At 44.3% G+C, this 25,196-nt stretch overlaps 1 protein-coding gene and 1 long non-coding RNA gene across 3 annotated transcripts in view; one reads left to right on the top strand and one right to left on the bottom strand.

Moving 5' to 3' along the window:
* Positions 1–25,196, top strand: part of SMPD3 (sphingomyelin phosphodiesterase 3) — a 197,878-nt gene that overhangs the window by 121,844 nt on the left and 50,838 nt on the right. Inside the window, exons 1-2 of one of the 2 annotated variants that reach the window (XM_034425445.3) lie at positions 9,146–9,594; positions 22,083–23,722. In XM_034425445.3, the coding sequence (XP_034281336.1) occupies positions 22,379–23,722 (1,344 nt within the window). In that variant the 5' untranslated portion in view covers positions 9,146–9,594; positions 22,083–22,378. Of the gene's footprint in view, positions 1–9,145; positions 9,595–22,082; positions 23,723–25,196 lie in introns of those variants that run through there. The other variant, XM_034425443.2, reaches the window with a different exon arrangement.
* Positions 2,400–9,080, bottom strand: LOC132708991 (uncharacterized). The gene is made up of 3 exons (XR_015729607.1): positions 8,819–9,080; positions 7,558–7,622; positions 2,400–5,443 (listed from the first exon to the last, which is right to left on the bottom strand). It is a non-coding gene; the product is annotated as an uncharacterized LOC132708991 (long non-coding RNA).

Consider the following 25,196-nt stretch of genomic DNA (forward strand, 5'->3'; position numbering starts at 1 on the left):
TGGAAAATGCCTCAGAAAAAACTCACCAGCAAAGGGATGAATCAGAGAATCATAGGGCTGGAAGAGATCTGGGAGGTCTTCTGCTCCAATCCCCTGCTTGAGCAGGAGATCCGATATCAGGAGTCAGCAACCCGTGGCTCTGGAGCCGCCTGTGGCTCTTTCATCCCTCTGCTGCGGCTCCCTGTCACCAGTCGGCTCCACAATTGATAGGGCTTTCAGTTAGGATAGGTAGAGGAAAAAGGACGCCGTGCTAGGAGGAGACTCTATGGTGAGGGACCCGGACTTCCCGTCGGATCCAGAATTGAACGGGGGGGAGGGGGGACGCTTCCGGTTAGGCTCTTTGAGTGTTTAAGGTGTCAGGTTTCGATGTCATCTCAAATAAATTGCACTCCCAAACAATTAATCTTTGCTGAAACTTTCCATTTATTGAGTATGACAGATCTGGCCCCGACCTCGTCGTAGCCGATACTAACCCTCTGACCCCCAAATCCTTCCCTTTCCATTCCCCAATTCTCATCTTCTCATTGGCCATCTTTCAAGTCAGTCTCCCCAGCCTCTAACCTCACCCCACAGGAATGTTCCCCCCTCCCATCCCATCTCCTAGGGGATATTATCTACAGAGAAAATAAGTAGGTGAAAAGTCAAGCCTCGTCTCCTCCTTTTTATGGCAGCATCAGAATGCTGACATAAGGTTGCCGACCCCTGTCCTATATAATCCTGGACAAATGGTTGTCCAGACTCTTCTTAAAAGCCTCCAGCGATGGAGAACCCATAAGTCCAGGAGGTGAACTGTTCCATTGATTCATTGTTCTCACTGTTGTGGAAATTCTTCCTTAGATATTATTTAACTCTGCAGCTTCTGAAGATTCAACAGACAATTTCCATTTCCTATAACAAGGGGCAGGGGTGGGCTGTGGGGGTTCGCAGGGGTTCGGAAGAACCTCTAGCTAAGTTTCTGTGCAGTTTGGAGAACCCCCAAATCTTAGCTGGCCCCTCCCACCCTGCCCTGCACCTCCCAGGAGTCCCCACACGGCCCGTTTTGGATGCAGGTAGGTGCAGTGCATGCACAGAGGCTCTGGGAGGGCAAAAAATAAGCCTACTGCCCGTTTCCGGCCTCCAGAGGGCCTCTGGAGCCTGGGGAGGCCATTTTCGCCCTCCCGGAGGCCCGAGGAAAACCTCCAGAGCCCCAGAGGGCAAAAACATCTCCCCTCCCACCATGGTGCAGGAGGCTGACTAGGCCACGCCCACCATGGCCACACCCATCCAGCAACCGGGCAGAGAACCTCTTATTAAAATTTTTGAAGCCCACCCCTGACCAGGGGTCTCCAAACTTGGCAATTTTAAGACTTGTGGACTTCAAATTCCAACATATGCTAAGCTGACTGGGAAAAGCTGGGAGTTGAAGTCCACAAGTTGCCAAAGTTAGAGACCCCTGTCGTACGACATCCCCCTTTGAGAGTGGCCATAGGTGGCGGAGAGGCCAGAGTTTTAGCCTGATTGATTCTGTAGGATTGCGATGACGAAAAGATTTATTACTGGAGTATTTGTGCTAGTAGGGGTCTGTGGATAAATCAAATCAATTGAGACCTTGTCCTCCAGCTCCCAAGTGCTGAGCGAAGCTGGACATGACATTCTTGTTCTGTGTCTCTTTCTCCAGACAGCTTGTTTTTAAAAGAAATGAAAAGTAGCTTCAGGCCACAGTGTGAGCAGAAAAACACTTGCGGGAGGGGATGGAGTGATTGCTTGACCTCTGCCCTTCCTCCTCCATTTGTCTGCTCAGATCAAATCAGGCCCTTGCTCATCTTCCCTTCAGCATCACCCCGGCTTCGCTGCTTTTTATTTAAACATTAAAAAAAAATCACCAGGGAAAATGATGCACAACTGAAGCCCTCGCCCATTTCATTCACACTCCATTTTAAACCCAACCTGGTTATTTGAAGGAACTCATTTTCTTGGCTTGCACATTGCAACCAAACCAGAAACTCATATATGAGCTGGCTTTAGCCATGATGCCATAAAAACCTAATTGACACAAACCAGGTTTAGCGTGTTGAGTGCAAGCAACCCAGCAGATTCTGACCAGTTCTGGAGAACCGGTAGCAGAAATTGTGAGTAGTTCGGAGAATCAATAGTAAAAATTCTGACTGGGCCCGCCCCCATCTATTCTCTGCCTCCCGAGTCCCAGCTGATCAGGAGGAAATGGAGATTTTGCAGTAACTTTCCCCTGGAGTGGGGTGGGAATGGAGATTTTAATACAGTATCCTGCCACGCCCACCAAGTCACACCCAACAAGCCATGCCACGCCCACTAAGCCACACCCACAGAACAGGTAGTAAAAAATTTGAAACCCACCACTGAATCAGATCTCTTGTCATTTTGGGAAGAGGACAATACAGAAAATGAGGGTTGCAGTATTGGGTTGCAATAGCTTTATATTTGCTTTGCGATGCGCTTTATTATCTTTTATCTTGTTCAAGCATGCCTAACCCCTCCGTTCGGCCTTTGAAATTCATGAGAGACTGTTTTTGAATCCGGATTCAACAAAGTTCACAGCGGTGAAGATGCTGAAAAGGAAATGTTACAACGCTGGGTTGCGAATTTTACATTCTGTTTCGGTTCATTTTATTGCATCCTTATTTATCCTAGTCTTTATTTTGTGAGCTGTCCAGAGTTGGTTGGAATTGGGCGGTGTCAAAATTGAAGAAGGAATTAAATAACTTTTTTTTTCCTAATTCTATCTAATTCACTGATTAATCATGCACCTGAGCCTAAATCAGAATCAGTTTCATGATCCTTGTGAAAAAGCAAAACACTACCTCTCAAAACATAACCCCTCTTCTGTGAAATCGTTTTGAATGGCTTACAATAGGTCTTGTGCCAACATTTAGCTCTCTACTCCCAAGTTCCAACAGGTTCACGGGAGAGAGTAAGAAAAGCAAAAATCAATGGAACCCATTATTCTGAGGAAATAACATCTAAGAAGCCTCAATGGATAAGAGCTTCTTGCAGTCTCACAAAACCTTGCAAACAACTCCCAGACACATCCGTAATCAACACCACATTTTAATTTTGAATGTCAAAGAAGGGGGGGAGGGACATGATTAAATCTATGCCTGGAGGTAATCATATTAACTGTATTTAATTTTAATTCAATTTAAGCATCAACAAAATGAAATGGAACTTGGCTTCTGTTCCAGTCATTTATCATATGGGTCCAGTCCCCTAACCATTTTCTCTGCATTCTTTCTAGAGTTTCAGCACCTTTTTCTATCATGATACCACCCATGAACGCAGTATTCCAAGAACGGTCTTACCAGTGCAGTATAAAGAAATAGAGCCATATTAGTGTTTTTTCCCCCCTATTTATTGCTAGTGCTACCGTATCAAATTACTGTTTCCATATTTAGATTTAGATTTAGATTTTATTACACTTCTATACCGCCCTTCTCTCAAAGGACTCAGGGGGGTGTACAGCCATCTTAAAACACATATACACTTACAAAATTTAAAAACAATTTAAAAACAAATATAAAAGCTAACAGACACCCAATTTAAAATTCTTATTAGGCCAGCCCGGTTTGTTGGAATAAAAGAGTCTTCAGGGCGCGGCGAAAGGTACGCAGATCGGGGATCATACGAACCTCTAGGGGCAGCTCATTCCAGAGGGCAGGTGCCCCCACAGAGAAGGCTCTCCCCCTGGGTGTCACCAGTCGACATTGTTTGGGAGTGTATTGGCCGGTGGGAGTGTATTGGCTGGTGGGAGTGTATTTGCTGGTGGGAGGCTATCGGTGGCAGAAGGCGATCTTGTATATACCCCGGTTCTAAGCCATGGAGCACTTTAAAGGTGGTAACCAACACCTTGAATCGCACCCAGAAGACCACCTGGAGCCAGTGCAGCTCACGCAGGAGAGGTGTTACATGAGTGCGCCGTGCCGCCCCCATAATCCCCATATAGGATCACTGAGGTGTGGCTAGTACATTGCAGTGGTGGTATTTAGCTGGTTCTATCTGGTTCGGGCAAATTGGTAGCGGCGGCTGTGGTAGCCTCCGCCCACCCACCCGGACATCATCACATCCCGATTTTGATGCTCTGCTTATGCGCGGAGATGCGCTCACATTTGCGAACCGGTAGCAATGGTAAGTGAATACCACGCCTAGTACGTTGGACTAGAAATGGAGAGGTTCAAACTCAGAAAGCACATTGGGCTATTTGTGTCTTTCTCCCTCACCCACCTCACAAAGTTGTTTATGCCATCTTGAAGTCCTTGGAGAAAGAGCAGTGTTTATAATAGACTGGGTGCTGTATGTTGTTCAGGCAAAATAACATTTGAATATGTCAACCGAAATTGTCATGCAGTTCTGACCAACCGTTCCTTGATATTTTACTTTTGTTTGAAATCAAGTTGGCTTCCAGTCGAACCGTGATTACATCTCTCAGAATTTCCAGGCATAAACACGGCCATTTTGATTTATGGCTCTATTTTTTTTCTTCTCCCCCTGGGAGGTCAAAGAAACTAACGTTGGATTCCTCCTTGCTTTTATCTGCCTAGCAACAGCCCCAGCGGTGGGTTTTACATTATGTTGCTACTGGTTTGCTGCGCGCGCATCCGGTTCGCGCACACGCCTGCCTTCCACACATACGTCCGGCATTCTTCACATGCATTTTTCTCACTCATACACCATCCGTGCATACGCCTGGCCTCAAAAACTTGCCTAAATAGGATGGCATTGAGCCAGGGCGCCCCCCCCACAATTTCCACTACCGGTTTGGGTGAACCGGTCTGAACCGACTGAATACCACCTCTGAACAGCCCCATAAAATAGGTTGGGCTGAGATAGTGGGCATAGCTCACAGTGAGCCATTGTGCTTCCATCGCTGAGGATGGACTTGGATTGGGGAGTGGGTCTCTGTTAATTGCCCATCCCTATTCTAATACAATACTTTCCCCACCATACCATGCTGACTACCCATAAATGCACAAGATAGATTGCAATAAAGTCACTTTTTAAATAGATAGCTCCATTACAATCCAGTTTAGCCATCTGCTTAGAAAGGACCCAACAGAAAACAATGGAATAAAAATGGATCTAAGACAGTATCTGGCTTAGCACATCTTTTTTTTAGCAATAGCAATAGCACTTAGACTTATATACCGTTTCACTGGGCTTTACAGCTCTCTCTAAGTGGTTTACAGAGTCAGCCACTTGCCTCCAACAATCTGGGTGCCCATTTTACCCACCTCGGAAGGATGGAAGGCTGAATCAACCTTGAGCCTGGTGAGATTTGAACTGCCAAATTGCAGGCAGCCAACAGTCAGCAGAAGTAGCCTGCAGTACTGCACTCTAACCGCTGTGCCACCACGAGTAAGGATATGGTTTTGCTTAGCATGGTTTGCAAATCTAACTTTGATGGCTTCTGAATTGTGCTTGCTGGCATCACATTCTGTGTAGGTTTAGGAGAGGAACAGGCAGAAACGAGAAAGGAGGGCAGAGTTAAATGAATCATCAGTCTAGAGTTATTCCCTTTGCACATATGTGCTAGTCGTTCCTGACTCTAGGGGGCGGTGCTCATCTCCATTTCAAAGCTGAAGAGCCAGCGCTGTCCGAAGACATCTCCGTGGTCATGTGGCCGGCATGACTCAACACCAAAGGCGCACGGAATGCTGTTACCTTCCCACCAAAGGTGGTCCCTATTTTTCTACTTGCGTTTTTTACGTGCTTTTGAACTGCTAGGTTGGCAGAAGCTGGGACAAGTAATGGGAGCTCACCCTGTTATGTGACCCTAGAGATTAGAACCGCCGAACTACTGACCTTTCGATCGACAAGCTCAGCATCTTAGCCACTGAGCCACCGAGTTGTTATCTTCCCACAAATGGTCTAAGCCCAATCCCTCTTGAATCACCAATTCACGACTGAACTTTCGTTGACTAGATTCTTTTGTAGAGACTCGCTTGAGCAATAAATCTTCTGAACAGCAACCTAACAATTCTTTACACCTGAGAATCTTGCAGGTTGCAATTTTCCTAGAGCAGACAGAATTATGGTGCATGAAAAAGTGGCAGTGTTGCTTTGAAGCCAAGGCTCTCTGTCCCTGTTGTGTGTCCTTTCCTCTGTTCCTTTTGCTTTCCGCTGTCTGAGAATGCAAGGGCCAACTTGCTACCTTCCCAGGGATCTGTTAAACAAGCTGTCCCAAAAGATGAGATTTATTTAGTGACCGTCTGAATTACAGCAGCCAGAGTGAAAGGGGAGGCCAAGGTATTTCGCAAATACGGCTTCGCTTGTTCGTGTCTCCTGTATAAACAGAGCTCCAGATCTCAGATCTGCTGCTATTCCTCCACACCAAATAAGGATCTGGAGAATTGACTTCTCTATTTTTAAAATATTGTGTGAGGTCACTTGTTGGGTAGATATCCCCCCTCCCCCCCCCCCGTGTGCTATCTCATAGTTGTGGGTGTTTCTGGGGCAGTTTCAAATGAAACAAAGGTTAACATTGTCAGGATCTGTGATAATGGGATACATGTCAGGTGTGAAGAATCAGGACCACAGGTTAAGCTCCAGCTAAATTGTTTTATTGCTCATGCCTATACAGAATAATCTAGTCAACAGCACTACATTGATGCTAGATAAGAGTTAACCTAATTCAAGAAGGTTTAGAGTCAGACCGTTTGTGGGAACGTAATGACTCTAGGCTGATTACTCTCTTGACTCCCACCCCAGTCTCTGAGTGTTTTTCTCCTACATCATACTTGCTAGTACATCTGATAAATGAGCCAACTCTTCATGCCAAATTCTACCAGCCATATAATCATTCCTTGATCTTGCTCACTTTGAGGCTAATCTGGGACATTGATCCCACTTCTACAGCATTTGGGTCACCGACGATTACCGTATTTTTCAGAGTATAAAACCCTCCAGATTATAAGACACACCTATTTTTGGGGGGGGAGGAAAACAAGAAAAAAAATTTTGCCTCTGCCTCCCAGCAATTTGCCTCCTTGCAGCAAACAGCAAACAGCCTGCTTTAGTTTCATTTTCAGCACAGCCTGATTAGCACAAGGAAAAAAAATCTGCCTCCCAGCAATTTGCCTCCTTGCAGCAAACAGCGGAGGCCCAAGCAGCAATAGGCAATGACAATCCCTGCAGCCTGAAACAGCTGAGGGTCAGGAGGCCGTTCCAACCGACAATCAGCTGCTTGTGCTAATCAGGCTGTGCTGAAGCTGAAAGAAGTTGTTTGCTGCAAGGAGGTAAATTGCTGGGAGGCAGAGGCCAAAGGGTGGGGGCCGGTGGGTTGGCGGGGCTACATTTGATGTATATAAAAAAAGCGTCCCAGCATCCCCAGGGTCATGTGAGCACAATTTGGGTGCTCAAGCAACTGGCATGCATGTACGACGATGGTTGCAAGGTCCCAAAGTCACGTGATTGCCCTTTGCAATCTTCCGACAAACAAAGTCAACAGGGAAGTTGGATTTGCTTAACAACCACATGATTCACTGAACAACTGCAGTGATTCATTTAACAACCATGGTAATAAAGATCATAAAATCGGGTGCAACTCACGTAATCACCATCTTGCTTAGCAGTGGAAATTCTGGCCCCAACTATGGTCATAAGTCGAGGACTACCTGGCATTGAGGGTAAAAGGAAACAAAAGAAAGAGGAATGCTTTGGCAACGCCTGAAGGTTTCGCATGATGGGTCTAGTAGCATCTTCGTGGCATCTTCCCCTTCTGCAGAGGTTGCTAGAGGGGTCTCTTCATGCACTAAGCGCTTCCTTCCCCTTCCTTCCTTTTTTCTGTATATCAGATGTTGTATAGACTCAATGTTGGGCCTTCAGCCGATCAGGTTGTTGCAGAAATTAAATCCAGAAAGCACACACAGGCAGACTGATTCAGCAGGATTCATTAACCTCTTTATATACATATACAGTAAAACATGAAGGTAATTTACAATACCAACAGCAGATTTCTTCCAACGTAGCAGTTACAAGCAAAACACAAGGCAGGAGAGAGCAGTTAGTTTCATTTTCTCTGCACAGACTCAGAAGCTGCAGACTAAGACATGCCCTGGCTCCAGTCTGTCCCAGCTTCCAAACAGCCCTCACTGGCTGACTTAGTTGCTATGCCTATACATTGGCTGACCTTGTTACCATGTCCTATTCCAGTTGATGAATATAGTCTGACACAGGTGAACAAGGATGTTATGCACATCCAATCTCTTGTTCCAAACCTTCCTTCTCCTAAATCCCATGAAAGTCCTCCCCATCAAGTAGAAAACTCAGGGGTGAAATCCAGCAGGTTCTGACAGGTTCTGGAGAACCGGTAGCAGAAATTTTGAGTAGTTCGGAGAACTGGTAGCAGAAATTTTGAGTAGTTCGGAGAACCGGCAAATACCACCTCTGGCTGGCCCCAGAATGGGGTGGGAATGGAGATTTTGCAATATCCTTCCCAGGAGTAGGGTGGGAATGGGGATTTTGCAATATCCTTCCCCTGGAGTGGAAGTCTCAGCTCCCAAAAAGCCCTCATTGGCTGACTTAGTTGCTATGCCTATACATTGGCTGACCTTGTTACCATGTACTATTCCAGTTGGTGGGCGTGGTGTGGCTTGGTGGGCGTGGCTTGGCGCATGTAACAGGAGAAGGATACTGCAAAATCTCCGGTAGTAAGAAAATTTGGATTTCACCACTGAGAAAACTCCACTAGAAACTTATCTTTCCCTCTTCATAAACACAGAGGTGTTTCATTTAACACAGATACCTTGAATCACCCCTTACTCCGAGTTGCAAAAAGGATGGGGAATTGTGTGAAAGAAAAAGTTCTGACCTGTGGTTTTTCTTGGGAACGATGGAGTCTCCAGGCATGAGATGTCCCAAAGGAAATTGGGGTGGGGTTTTTTGTTTTTTTTTACATCCTTCTCAGCCTCAGGAACCACTTGGTCTCCTCCGTGTGTTTTTAAAAGATGAAATTATTCCCTTTCCAGTTGGACAGTTGGAGCACGCAAGGAAGAAGGAATGTAAACAGCTCTCCTTTACACTAAATAAACGTTCCTTTTTGTCTGAGCAAATATTCCACCAAGTCAGAATCTGACTCTTGTAAAAGAGACGTTAGAACATTTCTGCCTTCGCATTCCATCCTCAATATCTAGAACTAGAACTCTCCCAGACAGTTGGTTGTTGAGCTTCTGATGAAAGTTCTTCAAGGAGAGAGAACAAAGATCCTAGCCCTGGTTAGATATGTGAGCCTGTGGTCAAACTGCTCTATCTAAGAAGAAGCCTTCTCCATGAGGCTTTTTGAAATTCTCCACCCAATTTGTGGAGGAGAAATTGGGTGGACAATTTGTTCATCTGTCTCCATAGAATCATAGGTCTGGAAGGGAACTCGGAAGCTCTTCTAGAGTAGACCAACACCTTACTCAAAGCAGGAGACTTTTATACTACCCCGGTCTGTTTTATTTAATGGGAAGAACAAGTTCTCCAACACTTCTCATGTGGACATCCTGTAGTCAAGAGGTCCCTCCTGATGTCATCCCTTGGGGTTGAATGGAAACATGGAAGCTGGAGAAACTGTCAATCATTCCAGAGAGGTTTTGGTTCCGAAAGGTAGGACAGTTCCTATTCAAAAGCAAATTCTCTTTCATCGGGTTGAATGGGGACTGATAGACCAGGAGTTCTCAACCTTGGCGACTTGAAGATGTGTGGATTTCAGCTCCCAGAAGGGTAGTTGGGGAATTCTGGGAGTTGAAGTCCACACATCTTCAAGCTGCTAAAATGTTAAAAAAACGGTGGTAGACAATTTGGAAGAATTTTTCTTCCTGGCAGTCATACCAGTTTTAATTGCTCCCAAATGTAAACTTATGTCATTTACACCCATTAGATTTAATCTGCATAACTTCAACTCTATATCTACTTACTACCCTACCTACTTACCTACCTACCTACCTACCTATCATCTATCATTTATCTATCATTTATCTATCTATCATCTATCTATCTCTATCTATCTATCATTTACCTATCTATCTTTCTATCTATCATCTATCTAGCTATCATTTATCTAACTATCTTTCTATCATCTATCTAGCTATCATCTATATCATCTATCTATCTATCTAGCTATCATCTGTCATCTATCTATCTATCTATCTATCTATCTATCTATCATCTATCTATCTATCTATCTATCTATCTATCTATCTATCTATCTATTATCTATCTTTCTACCATCCATCTATCTATCATCTATATCATCCATCCATCTATCTATCACTTATCTATCTTTCTAACTATTTATCATCTATCTATCTATCATCTATCTATCATCTATCCTAGCCTACCCTACCCTACCCTACCCTACTCCTATTCTATTCTATTCTATTCTATTCTATTCTATTCTATTCTATTCTATTCTATTCTATTCCATTCCATTCCATTCCATTCCATTCCTGTTCTATTCTATTCTATTCTATTCTATTCTATTCTATTCTATTCTATTCTATTCTATTCTATTCTATTCTATTCTATTCTATTCCATTCCATTCCATTCCATTCCATTCCTATTCTATTCTATTCTATTCTATTCTATTCTATTCTATTCTATTCTATTCCATTCCATTCCATTCCATTCCATTCCATTCCATTCTATTCATCCTTTGGGCACAGGCTTGGTGAGAAATCTCTCAACCATGTCTCAACTTCAGGTCCCACCATGGATTTGATTGTAACATCACTGTAGAAAATCTATGGACTTGAATGAACTGTGAAAAAGAGAGAGAAAGAAAGACTCATTTCTTGAAGGCATCTCAAGCCCACCTGAAGCCAAAACGGGCTTTGATTTTAGCAGCTAAAAAAGAATATCTAATGAACTCGATCAGGGACCTTTGTGTATCTCTCTGTTCATCTTCATGCTGCTTAAGCACCCGATGTTTGCTCTTGAAACATCTCCGAGTGCCTTCTGCGCATATAAATAGGTTCGGGGGGAGGTGTAAGGTGCTCTGAGTTTCATTTAATATTGAACATGTGTCACAGCCTTCCTGGCTCCGCTTGGCTAAATAAAAAAGGATTTGGCTATTTGGGGATTTTCCTACCGAGTTGAACTTGATGGCTCCGGTTGGGGACTCAGCAACTCAAGTCATTTACAAGCACAAGTTAGAAATAAAATTTTATAGTGAAACACAATTAAGTTGACAGCTTGTTTAGAGCAGCCTCCGGTACTTTATGGACTGTCCCAGTGGCATATCTGGGAGAGAGCTGCAAACTGTTGGATTTAACTTTTAAGGAGTGAAGGAAAAGGGCAAAATTTACAAGCGATCTAAGACTTGAGATCTCCTGTCCTTCTATGCTGCTATGTTTATCAGTGGGCATTGTCACGTTTACAGGTACAATCAAGGCAGGCTTACTATGGTTAATTTTTACCTTGGATCAAGTGGGATAATTTTTTTTTGTGATTTGATTTATATGCCGCCCTTCTCCGGAGACTCAGGGCGGCTTACAATGCGCTAAGCAATAGCCTTCATTCTTTTTGTATATTTATACAAAGTCAGCTTATTGCCCCCACAAACCGGGTCCTCATTTCACCTACCTTAGAAAGGATGGAAGGCTGAGTCAACCTTGAGCCTTGGAGAGATTCGAACCAGCAGTAATTGCAGGCAGCTGTGTTAATAACAGGGTGCTTAGACCACTGTACTATCAAGGCTCTAATTGTCAACCCTTTGAATAATTGAGTGAAGGATAATAGTCTTCTGTCAAGAGACAACAGTAGTAACTGTGAGAGTTATCTTAGAGTCCTAGTGGACAAGAATTTAAATATGAGCCAGCAGTGGGCAGCAACTGCCAAAAAAGCCAACACAGTTCTAGGCTGCATCAACAGAAGGATAGAATCCTTCTTAACACGTGAAGTGTTAAGACCACTTTATAATGCCTTGGTAAGGCCACACTTGGAATCCTGCATCCAGTTTTGGTCGCCACGATGTAAAAAAGATGTTGAGACTCTAGAAAGAGTCTCAACACATATTCTTATTACTAGAACCAGTAGTAAGAATATGTGGAACCCACCACTGGTCCTAATCCTTCTCTCTCTTTTTTTTTAAAAAAAATTAAAATTGATTTTCTATTAAATACATTCCTTAGTGCTTAATGAACATTGTGTTGCCTAGGTATTTAATTTGCTTAACAGTACAAATTTGCATTCTTAATCTCCACCCCTTTTTTCCAACCATTGGTAAAAGAAATTCCACGTTTGATAATATTTTTTCTTTCTGTTTAATTTTAAAATCGTCAATCTATCCGTTTCTGCACAATCTAGCATCTTCCTATCTCTTCACCTCGGAATATATCTTCATTTTTCCAGTATTGTGCAAATATAACCCTCGCTATAATACTGCTGTATTACAATACATTTAATACCATGTTTCCCCAAAAATAAGAGATTTTATCTTATAATATAAGATTATATATTTTTGAACCCCGAAATAAGCGCTTGGCCTTATTTTCGGGGGAGGTCTTATTGTTTTGGGGCACCTGGAGCAAGACAGGGCTCCTCTTGCCGTCTTACCTGATTTCCAGCTCTGTCTCCCTAACCCTAACCAGAGGAAATGGCGAGGACTGGCTGTGCATGTGTTTAAATATTTTCGAAGAGGGCTTATTTTCGGGGATGACTTATTTTCGCGCATGTGCTCAAAAGCCTGATTGGACTTATTATCAGGAGATGTCTTATTTTGGGGAAAACAGGGTATTAAATACATACTTCTCTTATCAACTTTTTTCTCATATTACTGTGTTTCCCCGAAAATAAGACCCTCTCTTATATTTTTTTGAACCCCAAAATAAGCGCTTGGCCTTATTTTCGGGGAGGTCTTACTATTTTGGGGCATGTAGAGGAAGATAGAGCTCCTCTTGCCATCTTACCTGATTTCCAGCTCTGTGTTTAAATATTTTCAGGGAGGGCTTATTTTCAGGGGGAGGCTTATTTTAGCTCATTCGCTCAAAAGCCCGATTGGGCTTATTATCAGGAGATGTCCTATTTTTGGGAAAACAGGGCATTAAATACATACTTCTCTTATCAACTTTTTTCTGATATTACTGTGTTTCCCCGAAAATAAGACCCTCTCTTATATTTTTTTGAACCCCAAAATAAGCGCTTGGCCTTATTTTGGGGGAGGACTTATTATTTTGGGGCGTGTGGAGGAAGATAGACCTCCTCTTGCCATCTTACCTGATTTTCAGCTCTGTGTTTAAATATTTTCAGGGAGGGCTTATTTTTGGGGGGGGCTTATTTTAGCTCATTCGCTCAAAAGCCCGATTGGGCTTATTATCAGGGGATGTCTTATTTTCAGGGGAAACAGGATATACCTAATAAAAACAGTTCAGGTTTAAAATCTACATGTTTCCCTATCATCTTTTCTAGTCACCTGTGTATCTTTGCCCAATTTTTTTTATAAATAACTTTATTGTCATTGTACACAGTATACCCATACAACGAAATTCACTTAACACCCAAAGACTAGGTCCAACACACATAACAATCCCCAAAACACCCACCCACCACAATTCCCCACCCCTAAACCACCCAAACATCCACACTACAGACCAAGCTGGCGGCTGTTTTGCTTTGACAGTCCTTTTCTTTGATAGGCTAACATATTTCACTCCCTCAGTCATTCACTTTACAGTTTAGCCTCCAGAATCTTTATCAACTTCATTGTTCTTCTCTGCTCTCGGCTTTCTAGGCTCTTGGTCTCTTTTTTGTATCATGGTAACAGGAACGAGACATGATATTCCAAGCATTGGCTCACTGGTGCCGTGTAACACCTTGGGGACACTTTCTTAACTCTTCCTTCCATTGGGAGGTTTTGGGAAAGAGAAGTACAGTAGTGGCCAAAATTGTGGAAACCTTTTGGGAAAAGTATATTTTCTAAAACTAGCTAATAGCACCACTTTTTTGGGGGGAGGGAGTAGTACCATTAAATTATATATCAATGGAAAGATAATTTCATCAAGAATGTAACGCAATAACTTTTATGAACGGTTGGCTATTAGAATAGCAGTTACGGTATAAAGAAGAAAAGTGAAACAGGTAGAAAAAAAAACGAGATAGGCAAACATGATCACCGTAGAAAAAACAAGATCTACAAAAATGATCACCATAGAAAAAATGAGATACACAAAAATTATCACCATAGAAAAAATGAGATACACAAAAATTATCACCCGGTCAGCGAATACTTAGTTGGGTAACGTTTAGCATCAATGACGGCCTTACAACGTCTTCCCATGGAGTGAACCAAGTCTTTGAGTTCTGCAGCTGTTATCATGTGAAACCAAGATTGAAGGATTGCTTCTATTAACTGGGTTTTATTGCTGGGTTGCTTCTGACTAACAAGTTTCTTTAGTCGGCTCCATAGATTTTCAATTGGGTGAAGGTCTGGGCTCTTCCCAGGCCATCCCAGCAGTGGAATAGGATTATCTTGAAACTCCCCCCAAAAAGTGGTGTTATTAGCCATCAAACCTCAAAAAGACACTTTTCCCAAAAGGTTTCCACCAATTTTGGCCACTACTGTAAAATTTGAGCAGTAGAGTTACCAGAAGGATGCCAATCCCACCGAAAACCGTTCTGCTGTTATTTGGCTGTTTGCTGCTCCATTTCAACAGGCTGGCTCCATGGAGTATCTCTGAGGTTATAACAAAGAGGCTGACGGCTGTATGCAACTCGAAGGCCACAGCATTCCCATCCTTGCTGTCTGACTCACAGCGAGACAAGAACAAATTATTAGAAATTCAGACTTTATTATACCCCAGAAACAGCAGTCAGACTTGAATGCATAGAGTTATTGAGTGCGTAGGAGTGGCAGCGCAGAATTTTTTTACTCCGTCCATTCTCCATTCCTGTCTCCCTGCAGAAGAGGAGACCTACGTCTCTGAAACCCTCCCCTGTGCCCCGGGGGTGACTGATGTACATTTATATCCTCTGCATCCGTGCTCTCTCTCTCTTCAGGTCATCCACCCAGCTAAGCAAGGCTTTTCCAGCCATTAACTGAACTCTGGCCTTTGTCCAACCACAGGAATGCACAACAGGAATGAAAAACTGGACAGGTCAAATGGCTCTTGCGGTAGATAACCTTCGCAACAGACCCTTGCATAGCTGTTCGCCTCTTTTCCTTTTTTTTTCCAAAAAAGGTTTTATTTTTATTTCCCATAAACATATTTACACGTACAGTCATTTATCCACCATTTTTCATTCATCTTATCTTTTAACTTTCATTTTTGATTTTTACTTGTCCGGGGCTGCTCTTTTACCATTTACCCTTCTTTATTTGGCCACCACCTTTCTTTCCTCTATCTCCTCCTACTTTCTTCGTTCTTCCTCTCCTTCTCTTTCCTACTTCCCCTTCCCTTCCCCCTGCTCCTCTCTTCTTCCCTCCTTCTAACCTTCTCTGCCTCTTCTCCTTAATGTGGGAGACAGCAAGAACCACCCATGTGCTCATCTAAGCAGATGCGCGTAGCTTTTAAAAGGCTGCACATTCATTAATGGGGTCAGCAAGAACATTTCTTCTGAACTTTTTCAACTTTTTTCTTTCCCCCTAAGCAGTTTGATGAAAGAGTAGATGAGAGAGCTGTGGTGGAAATTTCACCCACAAAGCACCCACAATCGCCAAATAATTATTTCATGAAATTTCAAAGCTACCAAGTTACAGTGAGTCACCGGTCTTGTACACCAATGAGCTAAGAACTACTAGGTTACATAGACTAGTGGTAGGTTGCTCCCAGTTCTGTGGTATTAGTATCTCCCTTGATCTTGATTGTATCCAGTGGTGGGATTCAGCCAGTTTGCACCACTTCGGGAAAACCGGTTGTTAAACTTTCTGAGCAGTTTGGCAAACTGGTTGTTGGAAGAAATTATTAGGGCAGAGAACCGGTTGTTAAATTACTTGAATCCCACCACTGATTGTATCTCTCTGTTAATGCAGTTTAGGATTGCATTGGCTTTTTTGGCTGCCGCCGCACTACATAACTTGATATCTGTCCTAACAACATAGTGCGATCGTGGGCACACACATCTCACCAGTAAAGGAGGGAGAGAAAGAGAGAAAAATACACGGCGTGAATAGGGAGAGAATTCTATATTGCTTTATTGGATTTTGCGTTGCGTCTTTAATGTGCTTAATTTAAGTAGCATTGAGATTTATTCCTTGAAGAATCGGAAAGAGGAACCCAATTATAAAATGAACACCTCCTTGTACAACAGCCATTCATTTCTATTGGATATGCATCTTTAAAAGAAAAGAAAAGGAATTAGTCTAAGTCTTTTGGCCACATGGCATTTTTATACCCTAAAGAATGTCTTGTTATTTTCCCTAGATAATAGCTGCAGATTAGAGAATTGTGCTCCGTTGAGCAATTGCACAATTAGCTAGGAGTTTAGCAGTATATTATAAATACCCAACGGATTTGGGAGCCCTGTTTCAGGTGGAGAAGTTAATTGTAGGATGAAAGATGTGGGTTACTTTTGAGCAGTTAATGCTGCACCAAATAATCTTCTTTAATCCCGCTGCTTGTTTTGGAAAATTAAGGGAAGTTTGTGCTGGTCCTTTTGTACTGGCAAAATTTCTTTGGCCAGTCTCGTGGTTTAACAGATTAACAGAGTTGGAAGGGACCTTGTAGGTCATCTAGTCTAACCCCCCGCCCAAGCAGGAGACCTTACACCATTTCTGACAAATGGCAGTCTAATCTCTTCTTGAAAGCCTCCAGTGATGAAGCTCTCACAACTTCTGAAGGCAACTTTTGTTCCGTGGGTTGATTGCTCTCATTGTCAGAAAATTTCTCCTTATTTCTAGGTTGAATCTCTCCTTGTTCAGTTTCCATCCATTATTCCTTGTCTGCCCTTCAGGTGCCTTGAAAAGTAGCTTGGCCCCCTCCTCTCTGTGGTAGCCCCTCAAATTGATTGTGTTAACTTTAATCACTTTATCCTACACTTCCTTTAGGGACTTCCCAGTAGGGCATACTGCAATATTTAAATTTACTGATAGAAGGGAATATTTCTAGCTCCGGGGTTGAAATCAGTGGTGAAATCCAATATTTTTTTACTACTGGTTCTGTGGGCGTGGCTTGGCGGGTGTGGCCTGGTGGGCGTGGCAGGGAAAGGATACTGCAAAATCTCCATTCCCTCCCCACTCCTGGGGGAAGAATATTGCAAAATCCCCATTCCCTCCCCACTCTGGGGCCAGGCAGAGGTGGTATTTCCCGGTTCTTCGAACTGCTCAAAATTGCCACTACCAGTTCGTCAGAACCTGCTGGATTTCACCCCTGGTTGAAATATATGGGGTCCTTGATCCTCTCTGAGCTTGGTAGTTTTCTTGCAGTCATCTAGTTTGGTATTGAAATGTCTGCAAGAAAACCACCAAGGGCAGAGAGCACCAAGGACCCCACTTATTTAATTTAATACTTAGATTTCAGTGTTGCTGTTGTTTTGTAAGGCTTTGTTCCATTTGTGTAACTATGTAAGCCATGCTTTGTAAGCGTTTTCTCCTACTAGATCACCTATGAACTTTTAACATCAGTAACAATCATCATCACAATTTTAACTTCATGTTGACCCTGCAGGGCAGGGCTGGGGAAACAGCAAGCATCAGGAATGAATGAAGGTTTTAATCTGAACCTTCCGGGAGGGTGAACTATAACCTTCCTGTTTTTATATTGTGCAAATGCACACATCATATCTAGGAAGCCTGCTGAGTATGGAATAGTCTCATTATAACCATCGTGATTACCTCTCCCATGTAAATTTTATTTTGAGGAAAAAAACCCTGCAGTCTGTATGGCAAAAGTTGGTTCTTTCCAATGACTATTTGACTCTCTGCCAACAAAAAAATAGCAATAGCAACAGCACTTAGATTTATATACTGCTTTACAGTGCTTTACACAGCCCTCTCTAAGCAGTTTACAGAGTCAGCCTCTTGCCTCCAACAATCTGGGTCCTCATTTTACCCACCTCGGATGGAAGGCTGAGTCAACCTTGAGCCAGTCAGGATCAAACTCCTGGCAGTGGGCAGAGTCAGCTTGCAATACTGGATGGATGGATGGATGGATGGATGGATGGGAGGGAGGGAGGGAGGGAGGGAGGGAAGGAAGGAAGGAAGGAAGGAAGGAAGGAAGGAAGGAAGGAAGGAAGGAAGGAAGGAAGGGCAATAGCAATAGCTCTTAGATTTATATACCGCTTCACAGTGCTTTCCAGCCCTCTCTAAGCAGTTTACAGAGTCAGCCTCTTGCCCCCAACAATCTGGGTCTTCATTTTACCCACCTCGGAAGGATGGAAGGTTGAGTCAACCTTGAGCCTGATGAGATTCGAACTGCCGAATTGCAGGCAGCCAGCAGGCAGCAGAAGTAGCCTGTAGGACCTCATTCTAACCATTGAGCCACCATGGCTCATCAAAATCTTCATTTTGACTGAAGATGTTTCTTGGATGAGTAATGAAACATCTCAGTTTTAATAAACTTTGCATCCGTTGCCATGATTTAACCTTTTAAGATTACTGCTTCCACTTTGAAAACCTGCATGTTTACCAAGCGAACAGAAGACTGAGGAGAGATGATGATGGCAGTTCTCCAATACTTGAAGACTGTCCCAGAGAAAGGGGTGGGTGGGTAAATTTATTCTCCGTAGCATCTGAGGGCAGGACAAGAAGTAATGGGTGGAAGTTGCAACCTGGAATTAAGGAGGAATTTCCTGACAGGAAAGCCATTCCACCTGACAATGAAATAGTGGAACGGCTTGCCTCCAGAAGTTGTGGGTACTCTATCTCTAGAGGGTTTCAAGAAAAGACTGGGCAACCATTTGTGCAGGCTAGTAAGAGGACTTCTGCCTTGGGCATAGGTAGTGTTCTGTCCCCGTCCCACACACGCACCCCCACAGACGGCCTGGAGTTAATAAGCCACACGACAAAGTCTTTGAAGATAAAGCTGGCAGCAACCCAGTGGCTAGCTGCCAATTCAGACTTTACTCACACAAAACAAAGATTAGACTGCAAGCATTCCGATAAAGCAGGCAAAGTTTCAGCAATACAAGGATTAGTCCAAATGCAGTCCGACAAGGCAGGCAGAAGTCCAGTAATGCAGAGATTATGGATTATTTCTAGTTTTTGCTCATCACAAACTGAACCGGCCACCACACCCACATTTATACCCTGTGGGGTGTGGTCCAGTGACTCAGCTAATCTCTGGCACACCTTCCCCTCTGTTGTGCACGCTTCTCCCTGCGCCGCTGTCGAGAATCCAGCCAGCACTTATCTCATTCGTCGCTGTCCACCTGTGGCTGCAGGGGCATGCTTGGCTCTGGGCCTATTTCTTGGCCTTCGGTGTCCCCCGGAGGCATTGCCAGAGAGGAGGGTTCTGGAGACGGAGGCCTTGCCAACTCCTCTCCCTCACTCTCAGAGTCTGCATCTGTCGATAGCCCAGGCTCAGGCAACGGAGCCACAACACGTAGAACTAGAAGACCTCCAAGGTCTCTTCCTATGATTCTATGAAAACTTGGTGCATTAGACTAGTGTTTCTCAACCTTGGCAACTTTAAGATGTGTGGATTTCAACTCCCAGAATTCCCCAGCCAGCGAGAAACACTGGTGTAGAATAATAATACAATTTGTGTATGTGTTCGTTTTGTTTAGTCTCCGTTTTTCGTTTTTGTGGCTTTTTGCACAAGAATCTTCTTTTAGATCTGCCTTAAAATGTATATGCCTTTTTGTGTGTGTATGTATGCTTGCTTTTCCAAATGTACACTTTTCTATTTGCAGTTCTACCGATGTGTACCCACGTTGGTGGTTTTGGCAGGCAAATTAGCATCCCTGATGGAACAGCATTTCTACAGTGTTTTCAAAAAATGTATCATGTTGGTCTCGGGGATCATTTTATATTTTAATTGGCGAGATAACACTGCAAAATGTAGAAAATGATGACTTCTAGAGAACAGATCTACATCTCACGTTGAACATGCAAAAATAGATAAGGACGCATTAAAATGCAAACTAAGCTAAACAAATTTCTTTCTTGGATGCAAAAAAAATGGAGCTTGGATGATTAAAAATATGACACCTGGTCCTCTTTTAAAAGTTCATAATTATCACATTGGAGACCCTCTATCATGCTCTACAGTACAGCTACAACCAGAATGATCCTGAGAAGTTCTTCCTGGTTTATTCAGCCACTCCTCTTCCATGCAAATTCATTGTTTCCCCCTTCCTTTTGACCAGGGGTCAGCAACCTTAAACACAAAGAGCCACAAAGGTCCTAACCCATTCAATTCTGCAGCCAACTGGAAGTCCGGTTCCGTCACTATAGAGTCTCCTCCAAGCGCGGTGTCCTTTTTCCTCTGCCGACTGGAGGTGTGGTTTTCCCCACCATAGAGTCTCCTCCTAGCGCAGCCTTCAGGCCAACTGAAATCCAAGTGCTCACTCCCCTCATTTCCAAATTGCCACTGTTTTGCCTAGGAGATAATACAGACTGGGTTGTGTAAGGTTGTGTAAGGTTGTGTAATGGTCTGCATGCAAGGATGGGCTGCTGGGGGTTTGGGAAAACCTCTAGCTAAGATTCTGTGCAATTTGGAGAACCCCCAAATCCCACTCTTGGCTGGCCCACCACACCCCATCCCTCCCACGCAGCCCGTTTTGGATGCAGGTAAGTGCAGGGCATGCGTGGAGCAGTGGTGGGTTCCAACCGGTGTTACTACCGGTTCTCATCACACGCATGTTCGCTTCGCTCGCATGGGCACCAAACATGCGCTCCTCGCAAGCACGTTAGGTTTCTGGCCAGCTGAGGTGCGGCAATCCACTCTGCTGCGCCTATCAGCTGTGCTAAAAATCGAGAAATAAAGGTAGGAATAAAGCAGGAGCGGGCGGGAGGGCCCAGCTCCCAGTCACAGAGAACCGGTTCGGTGACATCACATCGTCACCACTACTGGCTCAGCCGAACCGGGCTGAACCGGAAGCAACCCACCACTGGTGTGGAGGCTTAGGGAGGGCGAAAAATGGGCCTACCGGAAGTTCAGGAAGGGCTGAACTCCAGAAGGCCTCCGGACCGTGGGGAGGTGGTTTTTGCCCTCCCGGAGGCTCAAAAAAAGCCTCTGGAGCCCCAGGAGGCCAAGCCCCACCCCCGCCATGGTGCAGGAAGCCGACTAGGCCATGCCCACCATGGTCATGCCTAGCCAGAAACCAGGCAGAGAACCCCCTTGCTAAATTTTTTGAAGCCCACCCCTGTCTGCATGGTAGGGAGAAAGCCATGATGGAAAAGGCGAGGAAGGCCTCCCTAAGGGGATAGAGACAGCACTGCCAAATGCGCTCAACATAAATAACATGCCAGATACGTTTTCGGTGATTTATGCTCGACACTCCTGTGCACGTTTCTCTGGAAATAAATAGGAATAAACTACATGGGAGCCACTTCTGAATAGCAACCAGAAGGGGCTGGCAAGGTTGATTTGACAGCTCCTTCATTTAGCCACTTCTTCATTTTACCCAATTTAAAAACCCGCATTTTAACTCCGTCAATTATCCTCATTCCTTCTCCCTTCATTGTTCCAAACACAAAGAGACAACAATTGGGTTTTTAGTGGGCTGTTGTATAAAATGTTTCCAGCACCTTTTTTAAACTCTACAGGTCAAAGTGCCGGAATTCAATTTATTTATTTTTTCTCATGGAAACAGAATGATCAAGCAGGAATGCCTGGAATAATTTTGTAGGGAGAATTGCCAGGCCTAGGTGGCTCAATTATAGCAATGGTTTTCTTGAGGTTGGACAATCCAGTTGGATAACTTGATAGGATGCTCTTTTAGTAGTAAACCTCTGTGATCCAGAACAAACAGCTGCTAACCCATTGAGTTTTTCCCCCGGTTAAGTGAACCCAACTCACAAACTATGGCTTAGAATATTGGTGAACTCTTCTATTGGTTTATTCCAAGCAAGGTTAAGCACATTATAAGCTTTGTGTAATGTGTGAAGGCCCCTTGTGATTGTAATTTCCTTGTCCGCCAGCACGTATCTGATAATGGACAACTATTCTCAACCATCTTCTTTTTCTCTCTCTCCCTTTCTCTTGTACCTTTTCAGGCACTTCCATTTCTCATGTCCTGATAACCTACATGCTGCCTGCAGTGAGAAATGATACAACCTGAGGACTCTAGACCTTTGAAGCTCACGGGAATCCTTGGCCCACCTTCTTCTCCTCCTAAATGAAGTTGAGTGGGTGTCCTTCAGAGGATAAATGCTCATTGCAATCCAGAGGACTTCAACTGCCAGGAGCATGTCTGTTCCCCCTCTTGGCCTGCAAACCCAGATTCTGATGGACGGTGGACGGTGGTGACACCATGTAGAAGGTGCTGAAGGGGTGTCCTAACTGAGTTGCAATGGTTTTATACACTTCCCCATTTCCTAACGGCTTTCTTTATGCACTGCATTCCTTCTCCTGGGGCTTAATCTTCCCATGCTATTGGCTCGGGGACCGGCTCCTGGCCTCTTTTGTGCCTACCACCTACGAGAAACGGCAAAGGGGAGATGACCCGTGCTACTTCCATGCTCTCTGCATCATCATCACCACTCCCATCTACTTAGCGTTGCTGGTGGTCTCCCTTCCTTTTGCCCTGATTGGCTTCCTGTTATGGTCCCCTCTCCAGTCCGTGAGACGTCCATACATTTATTCCAGACTACAGGACAAAAGCCAGATCAACGGATCCACCTTACTCACGGAGTGGAAGGCGGCCAGCAATGGGAAAAGCTTTTGTTTTAGCAGTGCCAACGTCTGCTTGCTGCCAGATTCCTTGGCGAGATTAAACAATGTTTTCAACACACAAGCCCGAGCAAAGGAAATTGGGCGAAGGATCCGGAATGGAGCCAGCAGGCCCCAAATCAAAATCTACATAGATTCTCCCACCAACACATCGATCAGCGCCGCAAGCTTCAGCAGCCTCGTTTCGCCCCAAGGTGGAGATGGCAATAACCGGGCAGTCAACACGGGCATTAAGAGGACCACATCCATGGAATATAAAGGGGACAACGCCGGTTCTAACCATGAAGATGGAAGGGATCCCAAAGGTGGAGGAGATGCTGGTGATGGAGAAGATGGCAACACTTGCATCGTGCGCATAGGCGGTGAGGATAATGGCCACATTTCAGACCTAGAAGCCGATGGGATGGGAAGCCACATGAATAACAGCAAGGGAGCAGTCAACTGTTCTCCTGAATCAGAAGCTGAGATCCCGAAAGGTCAAACACCCAACCATAAGCAAAAGGAAGGGGATTCCGGAAGCTTGGATAGCTGTACTGCCTCGCGGGAGTCCCTGGTGAAAATGCGCTCTGGAGATGGTCCAGTTGACCAAAGCACCGTGAACAGTAAACTCCTCTACAAAGCCTCACTTATGAAGAAGACTTCGGTGAAGAAAAAGAAGAATATGGATGAGCCCTTCGACCACGAGATCTCTGCTTTCTTTCCTGCCAACTTGGACTTCCTGTGCTTGCAGGAAGTGTTTGACAAAAGGGCGGCGGAGAAGTTGAAAAATCAGCTGCACCGCTATTTTGAGTACATTCTGTATGACGTTGGAGTCTACAGCTGCCATGGCTGCTGTACCTTCAAATTTGTGAACAGTGGCCTGCTTTTTGCCAGTCGCTACCCAGTTATGGATGCTGCCTATCACTGTTACCCCAACGGGAAAGGAACAGATGCCTTGTCTTCAAAGGGTGCCCTGTTTCTCAAGGTAAGAGCCTCCTTGTAGAGAATACTACCCTGTGTATGTCAGCAAGGGATGAACAGAGTTTGCAAATGCAGAATTTTCAGGGTGGAAACTTGGAAGGGAATATCTTGCCCTCAGTGGTGAAATTCAAACTTTTTTACTGCCAGTTCTGTGGGTGTGGCTTGGTGGGTGTGGCTTGGTGGGCATGGCAGGGGAAGGATATTGCAAAATCCCAATTCCGTCCCCACTCCGGGGGAAGGATACTGTAAAATCTCCATTCCTACCCCACTCCAGGGGAAGGATACTGCAAAATCCCCATTCCCACCCCACTCCAGGGGAAGGGTACTGTAAAATCTCCATTCCCTCCCCACTCCTGAGGGAAGGATATTGCAAAATCCCCATTCCCTCCCCACTCCTGGGGCCATCCAGAGGTGGTATTTGCTCCGAACTACTCAGAATTTCCGCTACCAGTTTTCCAGAACCTGTCAGAACCTGCTGGATTTCACCCCTGCTTGCCCTCAAGCATGGAAGCTCTCTGGAATTCAGAACCTTGAGAGATTGGACTCACTCAACGTGTTAGAGGAGGTTAAAATGCAGATGTTGCTTATTGAAGAACAGCATGTTGTGGAAATCCAACTATTTGTCTTAGTACGTTATATGATCCAGGTCCTCAAATTAAGACACAGTATGATTTATTGGGTGGACATGGCATGTTATATGAACACAGGGACTGCGTTATGTTAATCCAGTTTTAGGATTAACAGCAAATTGTGTGAATCCAACAGAATCTGACAGATTACCCTGCTTTTCTACCTTTTCGATATATCTCTCCTTTTACTTGAGAACTCATATTTAGATTCTTCCATAATTTCTGTGATTTCTCAGCTATGCGTGAGTTTCTAATTTTCAGGAACACAATAGGAATCCTGGATGTAGCTAGGAATCAACTATATCTTTAGCCTTCTTAAGCACAGAGCATAAACCCAAGATGGACAAAAGCTCTTATCATCATTATCATCGTTTAAAGACCCCATAATTCCTTGCGGGGTGGAGTCTGGGCAGCTGAATGGAGCTAGCAGAGTGTTTACTGGCCAGATTCCTTTCCTGTCACCAGTGTGGAAATTTGTTCAGCAGATATATTCTCATTGTGCCCAGAGAGAGAAATATCTGGCTCTACCTAGGACTGAACTCACAGCCTCCTGATTGTGAGGCGAGAGCTCCACCTCTAGGCCACCGCACCACTCCATGTACAAAAGCTTTTATATCAGGGGTCAGCAACCTGCGGCTCTGGAGCCTCATACAGCTCTTTCATCCCTCTGCTGTAGCTCCTTGTCACTCAAAATATGTGTCACAACCGCCAGTGTGCGACACCAGCTGGCACGTGATTTATTGAGTTTTTCAACCCCCGGAAGCCCAACCATGGATAAATTCAAGAAAAGAAAAGTTTCAGATGAAAACAGAATGTTTAATTCAACTATATATGCTAGTTTTGTGGCTG

The sequence above is a fragment of the Pantherophis guttatus genome, chromosome 11, assembly GCF_059756535.1.
Source record: "Pantherophis guttatus breed Tessera chromosome 11, ASM5975653v1, whole genome shotgun sequence".
NCBI lineage: Eukaryota > Metazoa > Chordata > Lepidosauria > Squamata > Colubridae > Pantherophis > Pantherophis guttatus.